This window comes from Streptopelia decaocto (genome assembly GCF_964273445.1).
Source record: "Streptopelia decaocto genome assembly, chromosome: 1".
In the NCBI taxonomy this organism is placed as follows: Eukaryota; Metazoa; Chordata; class Aves; order Columbiformes; family Columbidae; genus Streptopelia; species Streptopelia decaocto.
The window spans coordinates 186,770,558-186,793,001 of NC_138663.1; the positions used below are offsets into that span (position 1 = coordinate 186,770,558).

Genomic DNA, 22,444 nt, shown 5'->3' on the forward strand with positions numbered 1-22,444 from the left:
CCTATCCATAACCAACAGATATTTAATTTCATCAATATAAAAATGGAATTGTGTCAACAGAACAGTGCATCCCTTTCCAGGATAACTTTCATTCTGTTTGTGGGAGCAAACCTGCGTGTGATATTGGATCAGATTTCCTAAGGAACAAGTTGAATTTCTCGGGTTTAGATCTAAAGAGGCGCAATGTGCAAAAATGTTTAACCATGGTTGGATACCAGGAACAGCTCAAAGGAGAGGAAGGCAACATTATATGAGTCACGATGTTCTCTCTTAGTTTCTATCATCATTATTAACCTGACTGAATGATACAGTAGACTTCCACATACATTATCTATCTCTGTAAAGTAGTTACCTATCTTTTATTAACCTACCCCTCAACTTAGAAAGAAAGCTGATCACTTTTGAGAATCAGTTGATTTTGGATATAAACCTAACTTTTTAGAGAACACACAGGATTCATTTGTAATTATAGCATTAAGTATTTCTAGGCTGTGGCTCAGTTAATTTCCTGTGAAGCTAGTTAGAGGATTGGTTCTTGACGTTTCAGAATTTTAGCATGATAAGTGGTCTGAAAATGCACAATGGATTAGTTTAAATAAACACATACAGGTTAATTAAGAATTATAATTTCAATTTGCATAGGAGTGTGTGCGTGTACACATGTATGTGTGTGTGCAGGGGGTCTGTACAGAAAGAGGGAGAGTTTCAGAGTCAGCTGTATAACCTTCAAAAGTGACCATAAACAATCTGATACAGGATCTGGTGAAGCTGAAGCATTATTTATTTTGAAACTGCTTTACTTTTCCTCCTAGTGTTCTTACAAAAAAGAATAGAGCATGCCCAGATTTGTACAACCAGCTCACAGAAAATACCAGCAGAAGCTTTGCAGATGCACTAGCAGCTCACAGCTTCAGTTAAGGATCACACCATATTCTATTAGGTATAATGGAAGGCAGAAGAATAACAAAAATTAATAATAAATTATTATAGTTGCTGTAACTATCAGTAGCTTTAACATATTATATGCTAAGCCACTGTCACTTTTTTGAGAACATAATTAAATAGGTCACTCTTAAAGATGGATTTTTACTGGACATTCTTAGTACACAAAGAACTCAAGAGAAAACCATACCATCAGTGAAAAATGTATTAATGACAAAACAGAGGCAGAGACTGATGATATCAAAATCAATTAAACAGGACAAAACTGAAGCTAAGGCATAAGGTTTTTTTAATAAACATAGCCTGACATGTCAGGTGAAGAAAAGTAACAGAGGGAAATATAAGGCAGTAGGGAGCAGATTATCACAAAATTGACTCAGAAATATATTACAAGCAATGTTTTGAAGAGAACTGACAGGAACCAGATTGCATCTGTCAAAGCAAGATTCAAAAAAAAATTTAAGGTTTTGCGGCAATTACACAACTCTATATACACACTTCAGAATGGCTGAAAACTTCCTTTCCTACTGCAACTACTGTTCCATCCACTACAAAGGTCTAGGCATGTAGTTTCTCCCCACCAGATCCCCCAAATCCCCATTACTCCATACTGTTTTCTTCTGCTTCTGTCTAGACTAACTCATTCCAGTATACTTTAGGTCTTAACTTTTTTGTTTGTTTGCTTGTTTATTTTCTTGCCATTTCTTGCTTTTTTTTTTCTTTCTCTTTTCTTTATTTTCTTGCCATTTCTTGCTTTTTTTTTTCTTTCTCTTTTCTTTTACTCTTCTTTCCATGCAGCCTTCTGCCATGATTTTACTTTCCAGTCCTCTCTCTCACTCTCAGTTTGTTATCACTTTCTACCAAAAGCTCTGCCGTAACACATCTCTTCCCATGAATCCTCTCCATTTAAAAAACAAACAAACAAACAAACAAACAAAAAAACAACAGAAAGCACTTTTCTGTCTGAATCTCTGAATTCCTTATTGTCACTCATACCAAAACACTAGCTCAAAAAATTCACAAGCAAGAAATTCCACTTCAGCTTCTAGAAATCTCACTAAACCTTATCTATCAACTTCACTGGCATAATCTTCTCCCTTAGGACTTTTCATCCTTTCTTTTGTATCCAAAAAAATTTCTCTGAGAATCACTATGACTTTATTATCTCCATAGCTATAATCTTTTCCTGTCTCTATACACACTTATTTTCAAATCTTTATTTTGGGTTTCCATATGCAGCCTTATCTGATCTCATCATGTTATTTCTTTTACCCCTTTTATGAGCTTTAAACTTTCCCCTCATCCTTCTCCCTCTCATTTCTGTCATCTCCTCCCACTAGTGATTGCTTTTCTTTGTTGGTCACTCCTATTTAAATAATCTTTAAAATACCTCTTATTTAAATTCTCCCTTTGTTGTTTTCGCCTTCTTGACATCAGCAATCTCCTCCCTGGAAAACATTGTTTCTCCTTTTCTGCTTTCTATTCTCACAATATATTGTTTGCTCTAACGAACGTAATTTGTCAGGTCTATATTGCAAGGTCATCAAGGCAGAGACCTTGTTCTCTTGCTCTTTTAGGGCAGAAGAGAAAGAGAGCAAGAACACCTACAGTATCACATAAATAACAGTAGTAAAAACGACACAACATTAGCCTAATACAGGAAATGAATACTCCTTGGTGTGTTGTACATTCAGGCTGTAAGCAGGCTATCAGACCTAAGAACTTGCCGGCTAGCATCTTTTGTTGAATCACAGCCAAAATTAATAGATAACCATGCAAATAAACCCACTGTTTTAATATACTTTAAGGCAACAAAGAAGCACATGTGAACCACAGAAAATATTCACAGTACATGAATAATTTAGCAACATTTGAAAAGAGTACAGTGATCACCCCATATAGGAGTGTAATCAACTTTTAGTTTCCCACAGGTTAAGAAGTATATCCTGAACTCATAGACACATGAATTCTTCCCTTCTGAGCAGAAAAACAGGAGGTCTAAGGGAAGCTGAGCTGAGTGAAAACTCAAATCTCCAGCTTTGTGGGGCTCTGCTTTGCTGGTTGTGTGCAGAACATGATTGGAACACACCTTATGTGACAGATTTTTATTGGCAGGGTGTAGTTTATGTTCTGTAATTACATAGTGATTCAATTTTTCATTAATTCAGGTTTCTCTGTGAAACTTTAAGTCTCTCATCAACACTTATTTTTCTGTAATTCATTGTGTTAACATGTAAAAGGAATCATTCTGTCTTTGATGTTTGGCCCCTTTCCTTGGATCTGATTTTGAAGACAGGATTTCCAGAACTGAATTAGGAGTTTCAACTTAGAATCTGTATTTTCACATTTCTGAAAACTGTAAGTTATTAATTCATTGAGTAGCATAGTTCATTTGCATAAAACTTTGCTCCATACTGCTTTAATATAAAACTGATTATGTAATTCCCCTCTCAATCTCACACAGTTTAATGCGCTTTTTACAAAAGGTTTTTCTTTAATATTGTATCTATCTGTCCCTTGCTGAAAATAATAAAATAATATATGAGCAGTATCAGCTTTCTGTATTGCTAGTGCCCTTTTGTTAGATGGATTTACTTTTAGATGGATTTTCTTCATTGTATGCGTCTAAATATATTTCAGATTTTCTGGGTAGGAAGAAATCACTATAAATGAGTATACACAGTATACCTAAAGAATTTCTTAGATTTTAAGGTAGGGAAGACTGAGATTTTGATAGAAAGGTACTTTCATTAAAAAATTTTAAATAGTGGAAAGTAGCAGAAGAGATGCTGTAGATAAAGACATTAATGAAAACCAGGATTCAGAAATACTTACAATACGAACAAGCCAAGCCAAAGTAGAAGTAGATGTAGAGTAGTGGGTGTTGTAATGATAAGGTGGAGTCTGATCATCTTCCCATGTCTCATACCGTTCTGCATAGAAGACCGCTCTCTTTGGGTTCAAAGCACCAATGGGCTGCAAAGGGATAAAAGGTCAATATATTATCAGCTGAAGGGCAGCACGTCTCATATGTCATAGGTGTAATTCTGCATTAAGGTTCACTACATAGGAGAATCTGCAACCAAATTATTCTGTGTTGTATAATCCTTTCAGATCGCTGTAATCTTAGAATTTCTTTTCAAAGGCTTTGTGCACTAAAAGTCTTATGACTTTCCTTATTTTAATTGACAAATGTAAGTGATCCACATCTGCAAACTTTCAAGACCTTCTTGAAGTATGAGTTGTTTCCCAATTAATTCAGCAACATTGTTCTGGAAATAGACTTGAAAAACTGCATTTTAAATGCATTGAGGCCAAACTAATATTTCTGTTGCTGCCATTCACCGTAATCACACAGCTAATGAAAACTGACTTTTGCTCACACAGGATACTTTGTAATGCATGGTTCATGATGAAAAGATTTCACGCGGAACTGCTGATGGTGTCTGGTGATCCTAAGCAGAAATTCTTAAAAAACATGCATAGTCTTGCAGGACTGGATGTACTTTCTGACTGAACAAAGAGGTTTTACCAAGCAAAACAAACAAGTTTTGCACTTAAAACCAATAGAATTTGGAAACCATTCACAAATTCAAAGCCCATTCTGAACATACTTAATAGACAATCTACACAAGTTAGGTAAAAAAAATAAAAATAAAAAATAAATAAAAAAAATAAATAAAAGTAAGACAGTAGTAAGAACTGTTGGTTTTGGCATGTCTACAGGACATACATGCTTTTCTGTGATCTTTTTAACCCATTTTGGCTCATTTATTTTCAAAATGGATTTGTTATTGTGTGATATAAAAGTCACTGGGATAAAGAAAACACAACAGAAAATAAATAAAATGTTGAAATATATAAGTAATCTCAAATCTGTTTTTCTAGGTAAGAAAGTAGTATTTACTATCTCTCTGCAAAGAATCTTCAGATTTTAGCTTTTCTAGTAAAATCAACCAAACACAGAGTTAATAATTAGAGAGGAGCACACTTCCATACTGAATGTTTGTATAAATATTTATTATAATTTTATTATTAAAAATTTGTAATTAGAATTTTAAATTACTATTAGAATTTTATTAACCAAAAATTAAGACCTAGCATTGATGTTAATAAGGGAATTACAACTTGAAAACAGACATATACTCAAGGACTTTGACCATTTTAAAAATTCTAACAAGTATTCTCATATTTCATTCTGCAGCACAATTTTTCTACTGTGTTAAAATACAAAGTCATTTAAAATAGAAATACCAAGTCAGTGTGTTTCAGTGAACTACATATATAACTGAGCAATTTTAAAGCTACAAGTATTTTATTCCTTCAGTGCTATGTTTTTTGAAATGGCTGTTAAAAAGGCTGACATAGATGATGCTGTTTTCCAATTTTACATATTACAACTTGTTTTTAAATAGCAGTGTTTGATGAACACTTACATTTTAAAACATTATGATTTTAGTATTTTTTTTTGTGAAACATTCTGGGTGCTTAATTCTTTGCTTTCTCATACAAATAAAATGTATGAGTAATCCCTAAGGATCAATATTATCTGATGCAGATTGCACTGCAAGACCTCACAAAACATTGTTGAAAGAGAAGTATGAGCCATTCCCTAACGCTTTCCAGGCTTGTTTCACAACTACTGAAAAAAGAAAAAATAAATATTTTCATTTTTCTTATCCTTGGTTTCGTTACACATCCTGCCACTGCCAGGAAATACTCTGGCATTATTGTAGCCTATATGTTGTACAACCACTTCCTTGAAAGAGTAACTTATTAAAAGACTCTTTTCCTATTAGATTGACAAACTGTGCAGATATATGTCCACTTTTCTAAATTATGTCAGAGCTCTGGGTTGCTTTGGGGACTTCACACGACCTGCTGATAGTGCCCTCATTGAGGTACTGCGCACCCATTTCTCCGGCAGAACAAATTCCAGTTCCCAACTGCACATTTCGAAAGTTAAAGCAGTAACTCACACCCCAGTCTGTCAACAGCAAACATTCACCCCCTCTGAGAAAGAAACACAAAATGGCAGACAAATCGGTGACATTAATGGAAAAACACCCTGAGAATACATCTCCCTTCCACTGTGAAGGTGCGTCTCACTCTACACTGCAGTGAATTCTGAGGCTATGAAAGACAGAGGCATCATCTGTCACAATATTATTGTGCATATATGTTGGAAGACACAGTAAAGAAGGGATATGGTGATTAATGCACGACTGAAAATCAAAACTCCAGGCCTTTCAAAATATATTTGAAGCTGATCAGATATCTTTCATCAAATAAGCTACGTGTTGTCATTCTTCACTGTAAATTGATTACAATAAAAAGAACTGTGAAGCATAACTGATGCTCAAAAATAATTAAAAGGTATTTTATTTTATAGACTAGTAAAATTTTAATGACGGTTTAACCCGTAGCTTTAAATAACCCTTTTAAAAAAGTAGATATCTTGTTATCTTTAATGAAAAAGGTACTTTCTCTTAAGAATTTGACAATAATTTTCCAAAGTCACAGAAAACACTAATGTTAATGCACTATCATGTTTTCTAAGTTCTTCAGGGAGAAATGTCATTTCACTTTAAAAGATAAAATATATAAGGTTGTAAAATGGTGTATTCCCTTTTTCATGTAAAAATGCCCACACAAGTAGCTAAAATAATCTACTTTCAGAAGACACATGTTCAGTTTATTCAATGATAAACCTGAAAAGCTGTATTCTGAAGATTACTTTCATCCTCATCAATATTCTTTTCAGAATTCAAATCCATTTTTCTTTCAATTACTTTAGGGTTCATTTGAAGAAAAATGCTGAAATTTGCTGAATAAAATTGACTTTTTAAGTGAAATACCATGAGAGTCATCCCTCTTCTTCCATGGTATGGAAATTTCCATGTGAAAATCTCTGGGAAGAACCTTTTCTGGGAATTACCCTTCCTTGTCCCAGAAAACAAGAAAGAAAGGAGGAGATGAGGCAGAGCTGGTCTTCAGCTGGAAAGTCTCACCTGGACTTCTCATGACAGATCCTGGCCTGGATGAACTAGTGACCTGGATGGCAGCCTGGCATTCAGGAGACACAGGTTCATTTCTGGCATTCCAGGAAGATTTCTAGTGCTCCCAGGTAAACCACATGGGTATGAGTATACCTTCCTTGTGTATTCCAGGTGTGCTGGAAATCCCTGAGCTAGCTCTGGAGGGGCTGGTGTGTGAACGTGGCACTGTTTATGCCAAGGTGCCAACTGGACTCTCAGCAGCAGTGCAGCTGTGACAATGCAGCACTGCGTGGGACGAAAGCTGGGAGCTTCCCCTGCTCACACACCTCTGCAGCTTCTGCTTCAGCATCATGTCAGCCTCCTCTGGCCACTGGTTGAAGAAATACAAGGAATACCTAATTCCTATTATTTTCTGTGCAGTAATGGAGACCCCTATGTGAGCCACTTCTCTCCACATTAACAGAAAGGACTTATATCTCCCCTGATGTAGGAAACAATACACATCGAAAATGCTAAGGGAAAGTGCTCAAATCTCTCAGGTTTTTGTTGTGCAATTAAAAAACTTGCTGATTAACTGCAAACAGATCAGTTTGTGTGTACCAAATGACCAAGCGCTTTCTGAAAGTGAAAACTTCTATCAGTAAAATAGCGCAGAGTAAAATCAAAGAGGTCTGCCACTGGCTTACATAGTGTTTTTTTAATGTCCACGTGGCAAAATGCTGTTACCCAAAGAAACAGTCAGAGCCCATCCTTCAGTAAAGACATGCATTTTCTGTAAGTACTTTAAATCTCAGCTGTACAAATGAGCAGCTAACCAAGTTTTTCTCTTATGTGTCCTGCTCAATGACAAGCTCTGCACTAATGGTAGTCTCTCACATTTCTTGCATAATGTGTAGGGTATATAGAGTTTTGGTCACTTTTCCACAGTGTTACAGTGCCATTCTCAGTTCAGAAAGTCAACTACTACAGTTTTAATCTGATACTATGGCTATAAAAACAAAGACAAATTTTATTTATGTATCTATCCCTGTATCTTCACATAATGGAAGAAAATAATTTTATTTCCATTTCAGTGAGGTTCTGCTGCTGTGCAAACTAGTTAAAATGACTTGCACAGGCAAAGGCAAATTGCACAATACAAAGGCACTTGCACAATACAAAGGCAAAGCTCAATCCATGTACTATATCTCAGTCCAGAACCTTAACTATAAGACTACTAGAGAAACAGAATTTAAGTCAAACAAATTGTACTGCACATCAAATAAAGACTTCTTTCTATAATGCTTTACAAAATGCTTTTTCCAAACACACCATTTGTCTTTTTATTTTAAAAAGTCCTCTGTAAGGACTCATATTGAATAATATTAACTTTTCATAAAGTTGCTTTATATCATATTCTTTAATCCAACCGAGCAAAACAACTTGCTGTATGACAATGCCTATTCAGCCATTTCACTTTTGATATACTGAAAGCTGCTGTTTGAGTGTATTTTATGCTTCTTTTTCCATTTAAAAATAAAGTAAGTATTTACTTTAACAGTAAAAACACACTGGTATTCCTGTCATTCTTTTTTATCTGGCTAATCTCTTCAGACATGTGGCCTTTGAACCAGTGTATTGTCAATACATCTAGTGTTTATATCCACTGGACATGTTATGTTAGCTCATGTAATATTTACTGTTTTGCCAGCTATCTTCATAGAACTACATTCTCTCATGAGAGCAGAACTGAACATAGCATCCTATTTATCCAGCCACTGAAATACTCTGCTTATCTTGACTATAATTGATGCAGCAGCTACCTTATCTATTTATATCTCTCTTTTTTTTTTGGTGGGGGGGGATGTACTGTGCAAAATTCTCCCTGGATGCAAAAGGTATCTTGAGCATGGCTTTATGTGGCTGTGGCTAAATTCAGACTGAGCTTTTCCTGACTGCTTGCTTTTTTATTTAACAAACAAACAAAAAACACAAAAAGACCCAAACAAACAAACCTAAGTAGGACATCTTAGGATGGGACTTTAAAGTTTAAAATAAATTCTAATTTTATCCACATTTGTAAACACCTTTTCTTCAACATATCAGTTATCAAATATAAGAGTTCTGGCAGATTCAAAGTGCCAGAGTGTCATTTAAGAAAATAAAATGTTTAATTATGTGGCTTAAACCAATTAAGAAACAAACTAATTTTTCTTCTGATGGTAGAGTTGCTTGTGTAAAGAGAGAATTCTAAGTTACAGAAACTGATTTCATTTTTCCAGTAAGCGTGGCTCTTGCTAAGCCCATAAACTCCATTCCACAGCATACACATTTTTGGAAGTATTAAGTGTGGTTTGCCTTGAAATATTCACACTTCGATGCATTCATTTGCATTATTACATTTAGAAGCCTTGGGGCTTTATCACTTCCTTTTCTTGAAATGGCACAGTAATAAGGAAAAGTGGTTATGCTTATCACCACCCGTCAGTCAAACACCTTCTATATTAACAAAATATAATTTTTTCCACTCAATGAATGGGCATGTGATGTCTCATACACATGTCAATAGTAGTAGTACTTTGCCTGGTGAAGAAATAATTTTATTTAACAGGATGTATGACTGGAAGTAAATGAGGAGAAATTCTCATTTACACTTTAATGAGCAGGGACAATGCAGTATGTCAAACCCATGCATTCACTATAACTTAGGAGTAGAAGTCATGCAATTTTGCACAAACAAACCCTGTCACATTTTAAGTGTGTTGAAACCCAAAAAAACTCAATGTACCATAAGAAGCTGCCTACACCTTTCCTGTACTAATGTTTAATACCATAGGTATGCTTCCAAATGAAATCTCTATAAAGAAGAAAATAAGCAGATCACCTGGTGGTTTCATAGTGAAAAGATAATCTATGTATCTATGACAGCCTCTTTCATTAGGTTTTCATCCTGTCAAACAATAAATATAACCTTTAACCTTGTATGTGTAATGAATAAAACTTGAGCCTACACTGTCTAATCAAATGAGAGGTCCAATATATCCTACTGCTACGGCACCTCCCATGCCCATGGGCCCCGGTTTTAAATCTCAAGCTATTATACATGTAAAAGGGAAAAAAAAAAAAGCTTTGATAGGGGAATTTCCAAATACTTCGAACAAAGAGCAGAGGAATTTCCAAACTAATTTTTAAATATAATTGTTCTGCAAGAATAAGCAACATTTGGATGTAAAAGTACCACAATAAAGAGTGCTACAAGAAAACAGAATAAAACGGAATAGAAGGAAAGGACGAGTTACATCTTCAAGATGGCTCTGCAGAAATGTAAATATTTAAGTTTGAGCTAAATGCAAAAGGCATATGTTTTACTCTATCACTGACATTGTAAGCAAGCCAAACACATCTAATTTCATTTCCACAAAACATATGAATTACATCTGCAGTGTATGTTCAATTAGGAGTTGTGATATCACAAAGGTGGTGTATCATATTTTATACAGAAAGCCTAGGAATAAAAGATTATAAATTTGACAGTGGAGATTCGCATGAACTTTGCACAATAACACACAAAGTAATTACTTTAAAAGAGGGTAGATGTAGTATCAATATTTAACTACCAAACTTACTTTATATCAAGGAAACAAATCATGATAGGTGTTTTTACTTTTAATTTCTTTGCTTTTGTGGGCTTTTACCACATATGCAACAGTATATAGAATTTTAAATAGTTTCAAAAGATTGTTTGAGCGGTAGTAATCAGTGAATATTAAGGATGTAGGCTTTGTGAAACTTAAGAAGGGCAAATTTGTGGGAAGACAGAAGGTCAGGAACTGACTAAGGAGATTTTATCCATCAACAGCTTAGTTGGAGGTTCTGATTTGCCATCAAATTGGCAGGAACATTTCTCCATTGCAAGGCAAAATCTGACAGAAGGAAGTAGCTCCTCATGGAAAGGAGACTCTGTGTGCCTGCCCCAAAGGTCTGGCTGAGGTTTCATGGCACACCCCAGTTCAATAATGGGAACAATAAATCACCAACTCCCCCTTTTGAGCATTAGGCTACTCAGGATTCACCTCCCTAACAAGAAAAGAAGGGGCTTACTTACAGATACAGGATAACATCAAAAATGGAAGCAGAATTGCCAAGGAAATGCTTCAGATACATTCTGATTTTGAAGATTTTTGCTGTTAATGCATAAATTGAAACAGATTGCAAGTAATGCATAACAGCCAAAGTTCGCAAAGTAAGGCATTTCATATTAACTGGCCGCTGACTTTTACAAAAAAATCATTAATCTATTTTTCCTCTTAAAATCATTGTGAAATGAAACCTATCAGATGTTATTACAATAAACACTGGAAAGAAATGAGAATTACACCCCTTTTATCCTGAGGGATCCCACAACACTTTACAGATTGCACATGTGTTTTCTCACACATCTATGGGATAAATGCAGCCCAGATCTCACCAAAAAGGAAAGACTATTTTCCTTAACTAGTTGTGTGTAGGTTTTTTTTAGTGGTCAAAAATCTAGCTTTTCCAGAGGAAACCACTGGTAGCTTTTAAACAGGAGAATGCAGTTATCGAATTGGGTAAGAAAATGTCCTCGGGCAAAATACTGATGTGCACATTGCACAGATTCTTGAAGAAACATAAATAACCAGACACTTGATTATACATTTCCTTTCAAGGGAGAGCGCTACTAGGCATGCAGTGATACTTAATAAGCTATACAAGCACTAATTCCATAATGAGTTGTTACTAACTCATGAGGAAAACCTATCTATCACACCACTTCCTGTAGCAATTACATACTTTAATAGGCTGCCATAAAAAATTTGGATTCAACCAAAACTAAATACCTAATGAAGGACTCATGAGATGCTGTCTAATCTTGCTGCACTTCACCACATGCACTGCTATTAATACTAGAAAGAAGTGAATCTAAGAGATTTTGAAATGTGTAAGGGTCTTAATGAAAGGTTTATCACTATAAACAACTAAAAAACAGAAATCTTTTTATACATGCTAGGGAACAAGCCAGTGCAAGATGTCTACTCATCTTTATTTAACTCATCTCTGTGGATTTTATTCTGTTGTTCCTGGTGACAATTACAATGGTGTTTATATAAGTGAAAAAGACACCTGTGAAACATACCTATAATATTGTGAAAGGTCAAAAGTTCTACACAACAGTAGTGTCTTAACCAATCTGTTAACACCTGAGGCATACTGTGAATGAAGTTTAATTTCTGTTTTTATTTACTTATTCATTTATCTATCTAAGACAAGAAGAGGCACGGGGGGAGAGAGAACTTGGGTAGCTCTACTATTATGCAATCAAGTCCAACTCAATTTATTTTTGAAGCCTCACAAAAACAGGTGGCTAGGAATTGTTACAATACAACTGGAGGTACTGCAAGCACACTCTTTCCAACAGCGATATGAGACTGTGAGATACCCAAGGTGGAATGTCTCCATTGCTGCTCGCGATGTGTGTTTGCAGGAAGAGGAGGAAAGAAAAGCAGCCTTAAAGGCAGAAGCCCCAGAAACTCATCCCTGAGCAGCAGCAGGAGGGAAAGCAGGGGTGCACAGGCCTTGGGGATCATTTTCTCCTCTCCGGTATCATTGCTAAAGTCAGCGAGTGACAGTCTCCTGTGGTTTTGAGTCTCATTCAACTTGTATGAGCAACTTCTGTCTCCTGAGTGAGGAACTGGCAAGGATGCAAGGAAGCTGTCATGGCCGTACAACAGAAACCTCATGCTGGGGATGTTGCAAGGCTTTCTGCCTTCACTGGTAATAAAACACATACACTATTTTGGTTGGTAGGAACCAGGAAAGGTTTCAAACCCTGCTTCCTATCTTTATTCCAGCTGGCCTAAAGTAGAGCCCCTCCAGAGGTTGGCAATGAAAACATCTTCTATGCTTGGCCAGGAAAACATCTTCCCAGTTTGTTGGCACAACTGGAGTACCAGAGCTGGGTATAGATGGCAGTCTGGTGCTGTTAGAGAAACAAACACTACGAACTGTATTAGTATAATGCACTAACTGCCCAAGACAAGTTGGAGGGCAAAAACCACAAATAATAGGGAACAGACACTGTAGGGTCTAAAATACAAAAATACTTGTTTACTAAATAATTATTAAACCAAAAGGAGGTGGCGCAATTATACTCCTTGTCTAGGCACTGCAAATCAAAGCGGAAAATTAGCCCGAGCTTTTTATTTCCAAAGGATCAGCTTTTATAAACTAAGAGAGATAACTAATCAGGTCAAGTGCTCTGACGCACTCATGATCTGTAAGTCAGAAGGTACGGAGGAGTTGCAGGTTTGGAACCAGATCAGCCATGGACACAGAAGCAGCATAGGGTAGAGATTCAGTATGAACTGATTCTAAAATAGAAAATGCTATTTCAGACTTTTCTAACTTTAAGACCTAACTTAACCAGACTATTAATATAAAACAAAATCTTTTCCCGAGAGGGCTGGCTGTCTTTAACAGAATTGAAGCATACCTTTGAAAGATCTCTGAAGTTGCCTGGAAGGGTCAGGTCTAACTCTTCAGATTCATAGTTTGTTAAAACCCATGGAAATACAGGGTATTGGTTCAGATCATTGTACGTTCGTCCTATTAAGAAAGAAAATGTTTTAAGAATTAGGAAATACTGTTGACTTTGCCAGCTGAAAAACAATCTAGTGGTTACTTTTGTTGCATTACATGTTCCCAGTTCACACCACTTGACAAAATCAGGTATAAATCTTCCAGACAAAAGTAGCCATTTAGATGTACTTATCTTGAATCAGAAGTCAATATAGAAATCAGCATAATATAAAGAGCACAGTATCTTTCAAACTAAAACCCATTATATGCCAATGAACACTTTCTTTTTTATTTCCATGAAGCTATTTTTCATAGCATGAATGTTGAAATTTAAAGCCACTACAGTATTATTTTCCTAGCAACTGTATGCAGTATCATTATCTGGCAAAGATTATATAAGAGTCCAACAGCAAGGGGCTAAATTTGAGGTTTGCAAATCTAGGTCTGTCCTGCATAGAGACCATATTAATCCATTGTTCCCCATGGCTCTTCTTCACTGAGGAAGTGCTGAAATGTCACTGCAAAGTGGAATCAAAGTGGAGGAATTCATGTTTGCTTTAACACTATTTTGTAACCACTTTAAAAATTAGAACACATTTCTTCCCTCCTCAAAGGCAGAGCTCATTGTCCCACACGACTTTCTCCAAACATAATGAAAGAAACATTGCTACTACCCCAGCAGCTCAAATATGCAAAAAGCATCTTCAGGTAGAGTTTCAAAAGAACAATCTGCAAGTGAAGTGGATTGAAAATTATGAATTCATCACCAGGAAGAGTGTGCATGGCAAAGGCTGTTATTTCTGTGTCAGCTCGTATGGAGCAGTATCTAACATTTCAGTGATAAGGCAAATGAAGTTGCTCAGTAAAGAACCATCCACCATATTGATTTACGGAGAGCCACACAAAATGCAACATACGTCTTAAAAAACCAAATCAGGTCATAAATACATGTGTGCGTGTATTTATATAATATAATTAGCAGACTGAAATAACCCAGGTTAACAATTCCCAGTCCTGAGGCAGATTTACAGCCCTGTCTCACTAACTGCTTCCTTCCAGATTCTGGACAGATTCCTGGGGTACAAAACTCAGCACAGGGAAACACAGGCTTCCTTGTTCTGAGTAGCATTTGCAATTCTCCAAAAAAAATCAGCTCTGCTTTAACGAAATGTGAAACTTTCACTGCTCTACAAACACCTTGTTTTTTCAATAGAAGTTGATGAACAAGAAGCATGTTTCTATTTTGTACATAGTTTCACTGAAAACAGGAAAAGCGGACATTGTTAATAACTGTGTGTCCTCATTTTTACATTTTGAACAAATACATGCAAACAAGAATATAGAAAAATAATTTAGGTACAAATACAACTTTCTTAAAAAAGCAATACCAGCACAGTGTGCCACACTCAAATAAAGATGGAGAGAAACAAAAATTCTTCTTTAATATTAATGATGAATTAATGTCAAATCATTATTGGATGGAACAAGAATTTACCAAATATTTGAATCAAGAAATACATTAGAATTTATCTGTATGAGGGAAGGAAAGAAAAGGTACTCTCTGGCAGAATACCAATTCTAATTCTAATACTAATTTCTTGAGGGGGGTTCTCTATGTCTTGAAGTAAGACACTCTGCCTTATTTTCTAAATCTGTCAAATCAGAGTACTATTTTCCTTTTTGGCAAGGAATTACTTACATATGATTAGCAAAGGTTCTCAAGATTGTAAAATTTAAGGTTCTATAAAATATGGCCTTTATAAAACTATCCCTTTATACAATAAATGTTTTTCTCACCATTAGAATCCTCAATTAAGTTTACAGGAAAATGTTCAAAAGCTTCAATCAAAGAAAGACATTTGTGCCTGTGTAGAAAGCAGGCTAAAAGAAATTTGTGATTCAGGAAGAGAATGAGCAAAGTGACTGCAGTCTATTACAAAGCATAAGCAAAAGTGATGATTCTTCAGAATCAAAAGTTTTATGGAAAAGAGTTCACAGTAATAAGGACCTTCAATTGAAAACACTTTATATAAACATTTGGAAAGGTAAGAACATGCTTTTGCAAAATTTTGAAAGGATATTTAGGGTTTTCAAAAATTACTTCTTATTTCAAACTTGAAAATTCCCATATTGAGATTCTACTTAATTTGTATGTTCACTTCATTCATTTTATTTCCATGTCAACATTTAGTCAACAAGATTTTGATGTTTTACTCCTATCCCAGATGGGAAAATCAATAAATATGTGAATAGAGCAAGAAAAAAGCAATCCCAAGTCTAGCTGCTGCACACAAGGTCTCCTTTGCTGTGTGGTTTTGATAGGTTACTTATATTGTGGACGCGTGAACAAATTATCATTTGGAATTAGGTCCCTGTCAGGACATTGCATTAATTCTTGTGTGAATATTTTTAACCCACAATGAGAAACAATTTGAAGCAGCTTATCTCTCATTTTAGGTAGAGTAAGTTAAAAACAATGGAGTCTTAATGATTATGTATTTAGTAAATATAGCCATAGACTTGTGAAAAAATAAACAAAATATTTAACTCTCTCCTACTTTGATATTTACAAAACATGTTTTATTTATGAAGAGATTAGCTACAAAGAATAGCTAATAATTTGTTTAGTTAAAAAGTTAATTATTTATTTTTCTGAAATCAATAATTTTAATATAAACAAGTAAAAATTACTCAAGATGATAAACCATAATTCAAATTGTGAAAGGAGACCAAACCTACGCAATGAGATAAGACCACACATCTGTGCTTATCTGAGTGGAGGACAGTGATCTAGGCCTATAATGGGATTACAAATCCCTAATTCTAAACATGCATAAATATTAGTGCTTTAACTTTATTAGGAATGCTTTCTTGATCAGTTTTGGCTTTGCAATGATTATTTTCAGAGTAAAGGCAGCAGATGAATATATTTAGCCATCTCATCAATTATCTGGTACTTCCAGCAAGATTTGGTTCTTTCTTTAGCTAAATAAATATAAAACATAAACCTGTACTGCTATTGGTTGTCCCTATACCTTTTCAGAAGCTTCAGATTTTCCCCCAAGTAGGCTTACAGAGATTAATATTAAAGGCTGAATATTAAATATTGCAGGCCTATGACACTAATCTACTTGAACAATAAAACTGAGGCATAGCAAATGAGATCTCAGAAATACTGGATATGTTTCTTCATTAAAAAAAAAAAAACCTTTTTAATTAAACCATCCAATTTAATGTTTTTATATGGCACTTTAGTTTTGAAGGTAAAGTGAGCTAGAGACAGCTGACAAAGAAATTATAACTGCAATTCCTTGGTGAAAATGTTAATGACAGCAAAATATTGTTTAATTAGATGATTGCAGCATCTGGATTAACACTCTTTAAGAGCGATGTTCCTGTGCTTGTCTGCTTCTTCACACTTTGCAGACATTTTGTCATCTCTAGGTCATTAGGAAAGAATTTTTAATGATTTTTCTAGAAGCAAGTAGTTCGAGTTACATCTAATTAGATGACAATAATAAGCCCAACACATGCAGTAGCTAAATATATACATAATTAACCAGTGAGGGCTTGTACATCACAGAGTAAAAAAGTGGAAAATGCTAAACAGGCAAAAAAAAAGAAGGAGGGGGAATAAGTTCGTCTGAATTTATTACCTGACTGAAGATGTCATATTTTTTCCACAAACCTTTAAAAATAATCCCTTTCCACTACAAGAAATGACTTACAAAAATTATGGATATAATTATTTTCCATTTCTTTTAAAAGCTGTGGCAGGTAGGATTAAAAAGAATTAAAGTTCCATGAAATACAAATGCAAACACATATTTAATATACTGCAATTTGAAAAAAAAAAAAGCATAAATTACTTAAATACTGAGAAATAGATTTGAAAACTAGACTTCTAACTAAAATAGTGGGCACTGCAACCACATTACAAAACTACTTGTTCCCACTACTCCCAATTCCTTTTGCTGTGGTGGGATTATTTTTAAGTACCTTTTTCAACAATCTTGCAACTGAGAATATTAAAAATTACTGTTCCCTATATCACCCAGAGGGTTCAGCTGACATACATGCTGATCACAAGCAATATGGCCTTTTCCTCTGTGTCCGAAGAAAGGACAATTAGGATAATTATAGCTGCTTTCAAGCCTTCAAAGCTAAAGGATTCCTGAGAAGGGAATAGGTAGGAGGAGGGGGAAGGTGACCAGGAAGGCTTATGTCTACACAACCAGGACAAAAACCAGGAGCACAGAGAGTACAACACTGAGACTGATTGATAAGTAGCAGAGTGCAGTGTTTACCTTTGGGAGAAAAACCCAGAGCTGTAAACATGATGAAATATGCCTGAGTCAGAAATGAGGGCAAGAAAGAGGTGAAGCCCTTGGAAACAGAAGAGGGAGGTGAGAAAATAGTTGGCTAGAGGGCCAGAGAAACAGGTTGAAACAAGACTTTAGAGAGTTTTGAAAATGGAGAGTGATTTTGAATTGAAATTGCAATAAGTCATCAGGCCAGCGCAAGGGACGGTAACCATATATCCTTGGAAAAGAAATTATCTCAAAAGAGAGAACTACAATAGCTGAAGTAGACAGTTATTAAGTCCTGAGTAAAGATCATAACAGAAACAGTTGAACTAAAAATGAAGCCAGGCAATGTTTCAGAGGTGGTAACAGGGTGATATAAAGATTTTCTTAAAAGGAGTCATAGAAAGATAGATTTTTTCCAAGGGGACACTTCAGTACTTCAAACATTGATTAAGAACTTACAGAATAGCCAGGGGCCATGCTTGTCAGGACAGACATATTGGCAAGGCAGGGAGAGATTTAAGGACAGGTTCGTATATTTGTTTCAGTGGTTCTGTTCTACAGAGACCAACGAGTCTGTGTAATTAAGAGCATTAACAAGCAGGCAAAGGACTTCTTGTGGAAAAGGAACTGGTGGCATGTCACAAATGAAAGAAATGATTTGGTGTCAGAAGCCTCACTTCCAAACGTCTCTCTTCCAAGGCTGCTATTTCTTGAATAATTTCAGAAAATGATCACAAGAAAACGTGAGTGATTTCTTACTGTTTTGTAAAGGGCTAGACACTAATTAAGCACCATTGTAAGAAGAAAGGAAGCTACAAAGAACTGGCAAAAACTCCACTTCGTTAGTGGACCTCTATTTATTTGAAAGAGAAGAAAATCAACAAAGGGACCTATGTACCACTTGCTTACCAGCAGATAAAACACATTTCTTAAGTGCCAAACCTCCACGTTTCTTAAGTGACTAAGCTACCACCCAGATATGCTGAAGAAGCCAATAGGAGCTAAATGGCAACATTAATTTAAAAAAATTATGCACTTATTTCTTAATGGTTAAAAACAATGATATTGTTAGAAAATATGTTGGTGCTTGAACAAGCAGTTACAGTCAAACTAGGTCATCACTGCCTACACAAACAGTTACTGGTAAAGAAGTTGTATCCCTGAGGAAATATTTCTTATGGGTTCTCATTATAAAGCGTATAATTAAAAATATATTTGGAAATTGGATTTCCAAAGAAGGCAAAGGAGATCATGAGTATATTCAATACTCTAACTCTGTGTACAAAATAGAAAATCCTGTATTTTCTTCTGAATGATGGGGGTTCTGTCTATGGTACATACAAGAATTTGCTTCTATTTAACACAGATGTATCTGGACTGTTATCAGTTCAGTGTTATCAAAACAAAGGCAACATATAGTAGAGGTACTTTGCTTCCAGTACTGTATTTCTGGTAGAGGTATTATATTTTTTTTTAGTGCTTCATCAGAAAACACATAGTTGTTGTAAATGAAATATTTTGGAGAAATGCCTTTCAGCAGAAGACTTACGGATGTACAGGCACAGCTGTAAAAGCAGTGGTGTCATTCAGGCTGCCTCAGAGTTCTCCACCCCGCAGTTTCCCAGATCTCAGTCCCTGGCAGTTCAGTGCTGTGCAATGGCGGAGCCAGGAAAGAGCTTGGGGATATGAAAACTTTTAGGCTTCTAATACATATATTTATGTATTTAAAGCTTTATGTACTGCCACTGGACTTGAAGCTCACGTGCACTCCATTGAGGGTGTGTTTCTGGCTTGCCAGGAACTTTATAATGATTTTCTTTGCAATACCCCCAAGTTCTTAATGAGTTTTTGAAGTTAGCTTTCTAGCTGAAGTGCAGATTTCATTAGAACTATAAAACCAGGTTGATCTTCCAAAAAATAGCTTTGGGGGACTTTTGCTTCTGTCAAGAAGTTGGAAAATTTTAGGGTTTGTTCCAAACTGGAATAAAAAGATTATTGTCATGTGTAGAATTGGCTGTCGGGCTAGAGTCAGTTTTAATTCCCTTATGCTCTTTTCAGAAAAGGTTTTGTGTGTATGTGCCATTGGCAGGGAGTTCAGCTATTGAGGGTAAATTTTATTTTAATTTTCAAAAAAAACATCATCAGTTTCCATGACTCTGCATCAGTGAGTGCAGATTTTATAATGACATTAGCAACTTTAATCTATTTATCTATGTTCATAGAGACTATGAATCTTCAAAATCTAAAAAAAAAAAAAAAAAAAAAAGAAACAGAAATAGAAAGCACATAATACAGCAATGCAATCATACTTTCTTGCAAGCTCTTTGAATTGAAGATCATTTGCATCAGGACTCTTTATTTCTCTAATCCTGCTGGAACATTATCAGATGTGACAGCACTCTTGCTTATTGGGAAAGAACCCAAGAATCTCAGCTGCTTTTAGATATCCCTCCAAAAACTTTTATGAGATCATACAGTGATACTTTCTTTCCAGCCTAACATGATGACTGTTATCCTTCTTGGAAAATGAAAAAACAGAAAATACATAGATTGGTAAGGACCAATTAGCAAAAGCCAAGTAATGCAGATGGTTTTGAAATAAAAATCAGAGTAAGGGGCATTCTTTGTGACAAGGAAAAGACCTTCAAATATTAGTCAACACTTTGCTCACATCTTAGCAGAAGAGTATGCCTGGGTATTGACCTTTATTTGACCAATACTGGTCACTTCTAAAATTTTTAAAAATCAGAGTATTAGCTGTCCTTAAGAAAACATGTATTTGTTGATCCATGTGACCTCAAAGCATCATTAAAAAGAATGACTTTACAAAATAAGCCTGTCAATACAAGATGGAGACAAAGAATTAGGCTGAATTTCTCCTAGAGACTCCAATTTATGTCTCTCTCTTATGGGGAATCAGGTCTTTATCTACATTTGAATTTGAATTTGATCATGCATTCTTGAAAGACTTCATAAGATAGTAGGTAATGCTATGAAAATGAGCAAGTGAGCTTATACAATTAACAACAATGAGATTACATGAACAAATGAGATTTACCAGTAAGACTGATACCGAAAGATCTCCCAGAAATTAAGAGCTTTGAGTCAGAGAGAGATGCTGCTAAGGTACCGACCAAGCTGCTGCAAGCTTTTCCAAATACAATACAAGCTCACAGATATAGAAGAAAAAAAAAAAAAAAAAGCGAAGCCGTAATCCTCCAAACCTTGGGCACAGAAAGTGGTATCTGGAATGCAAATATCAGGCCATCCTGTTGTAAGGCAGGTGAATGACGCTAGATGACACTAAGAGAAACTTCCTTCATGTGACCATCCCTGTGTTTGGCTATAAAGGCTGCCTAGCAGCACTAATATCAAACAATAGGTCAAATGATGTTTTTACTGAGACCTCTGAGATACTCTGAAGGAATCTCTTCAGGCTGAAGCTTGTTTACTGATGGACACCTTAGTGTAAGTGTCACTGCAATTCCTAATTGACTTCAGACATAATGAATTCTTCCAGGTCTGGATGTTTTGGTGATGTACCTAAAAATAAGTGACCTTGGAGTTTTAAACTGATTAAAAATTGAAAGTAATCTATCAAAAACTAGCTCTGCTCTTGTCTAGTCTCATTTAAAGAGTTTAGACACACTGCTTGCAGAAGAAATGAATACATAAAGAGGAAACTACAAGTGAAGGACAGTTCAGTCGATAATGTATTGGACAAGGACTGAGGGGACCTAGGCTAACTTCCTAGCTCTCCAGTAAACCTTTCCAAGTTCAGGTGAGGCAGTCAGGGAGCCTGTGAGGTTCTGCTTGCATTTCTTCATCACCAGAAGGGCAGCAGACGTGCGAGAGCAGCGCAGCAGCTGGAGGCAGGCCAGTGTCCAGAGCAGGGTAGCAGCATTCTTGTGGCGCAGTGCCAGAGGCTCAGCGGGGCTCCTTCCTTTGGCAGAGATCTGCGGGACTGCGGCTATAATGCTCGGGAACCAAGCTGGTGAGCCTGCATGGGACTGCACCATGTGGGCTTTCCAGCCTAGGTCTCCAGTAGCTTCAGGAACTCTGCTTTGTGCTCCACTGCACAAGGTAAACATGCCCTCAGATTTCCAGCTGTTCAGTGGTAGCACTTCTGTATCACACTGGGATAATTTGATGACACATTTATTAATGTCCATAAGACTGAATGCAGGGAAGATGACTACCATATAAGCATAGAGGCAAAAGCCTAAAGGTTCAAAGCAAGTTTGACAGCTCCTGATTTCTGCCACTGGCCTACTGGGAAGAACACAGTAACTGTCCTCAGACTGGTCAGCATTAGTGGGTGCTATCTTTGGGTTTCATACTTACATTTGTCCTTTGTCTGGCCTGAGGATAACCCCAAGCATAAAAGTTGGGATGAAGTAACAATGAGAGTTGTAACACTGGGTTATGAAGTGATGCCTGGTGGAATTTAATTTGGGTTTCAAATTAAAGCTCACTGGAGTGAAATGTCTGAGAAAGGCTCTCCACAGGCAAGTTCATAAGCAGCATGTGTGCTACAGGCAGGAATCGTAATAGTAGACAACCTCCTGGAAATCTGTGTACATACTGTAAAAAACTGCTGCTCTTTACATTTAA

At 36.0% G+C, this 22,444-nt stretch overlaps 1 protein-coding gene across 2 annotated transcripts in view; it reads right to left on the reverse strand.

The window, feature by feature from the left end:
- NBEA (neurobeachin) overlaps positions 1–22,444 on the reverse strand; it is a 490,666-nt gene that overhangs the window by 73,721 nt on the left and 394,501 nt on the right. For both annotated transcript variants that reach the window (XM_082063608.1, XM_082063609.1), the window contains 2 exons: positions 13,435–13,547; positions 3,778–3,918 (listed from right to left, as the gene is read on the reverse strand). In XM_082063608.1, coding sequence (XP_081919734.1) covers positions 3,778–3,918; positions 13,435–13,547 — 254 coding nt within the window. The remainder of the gene's footprint in view (positions 1–3,777; positions 3,919–13,434; positions 13,548–22,444) is intronic.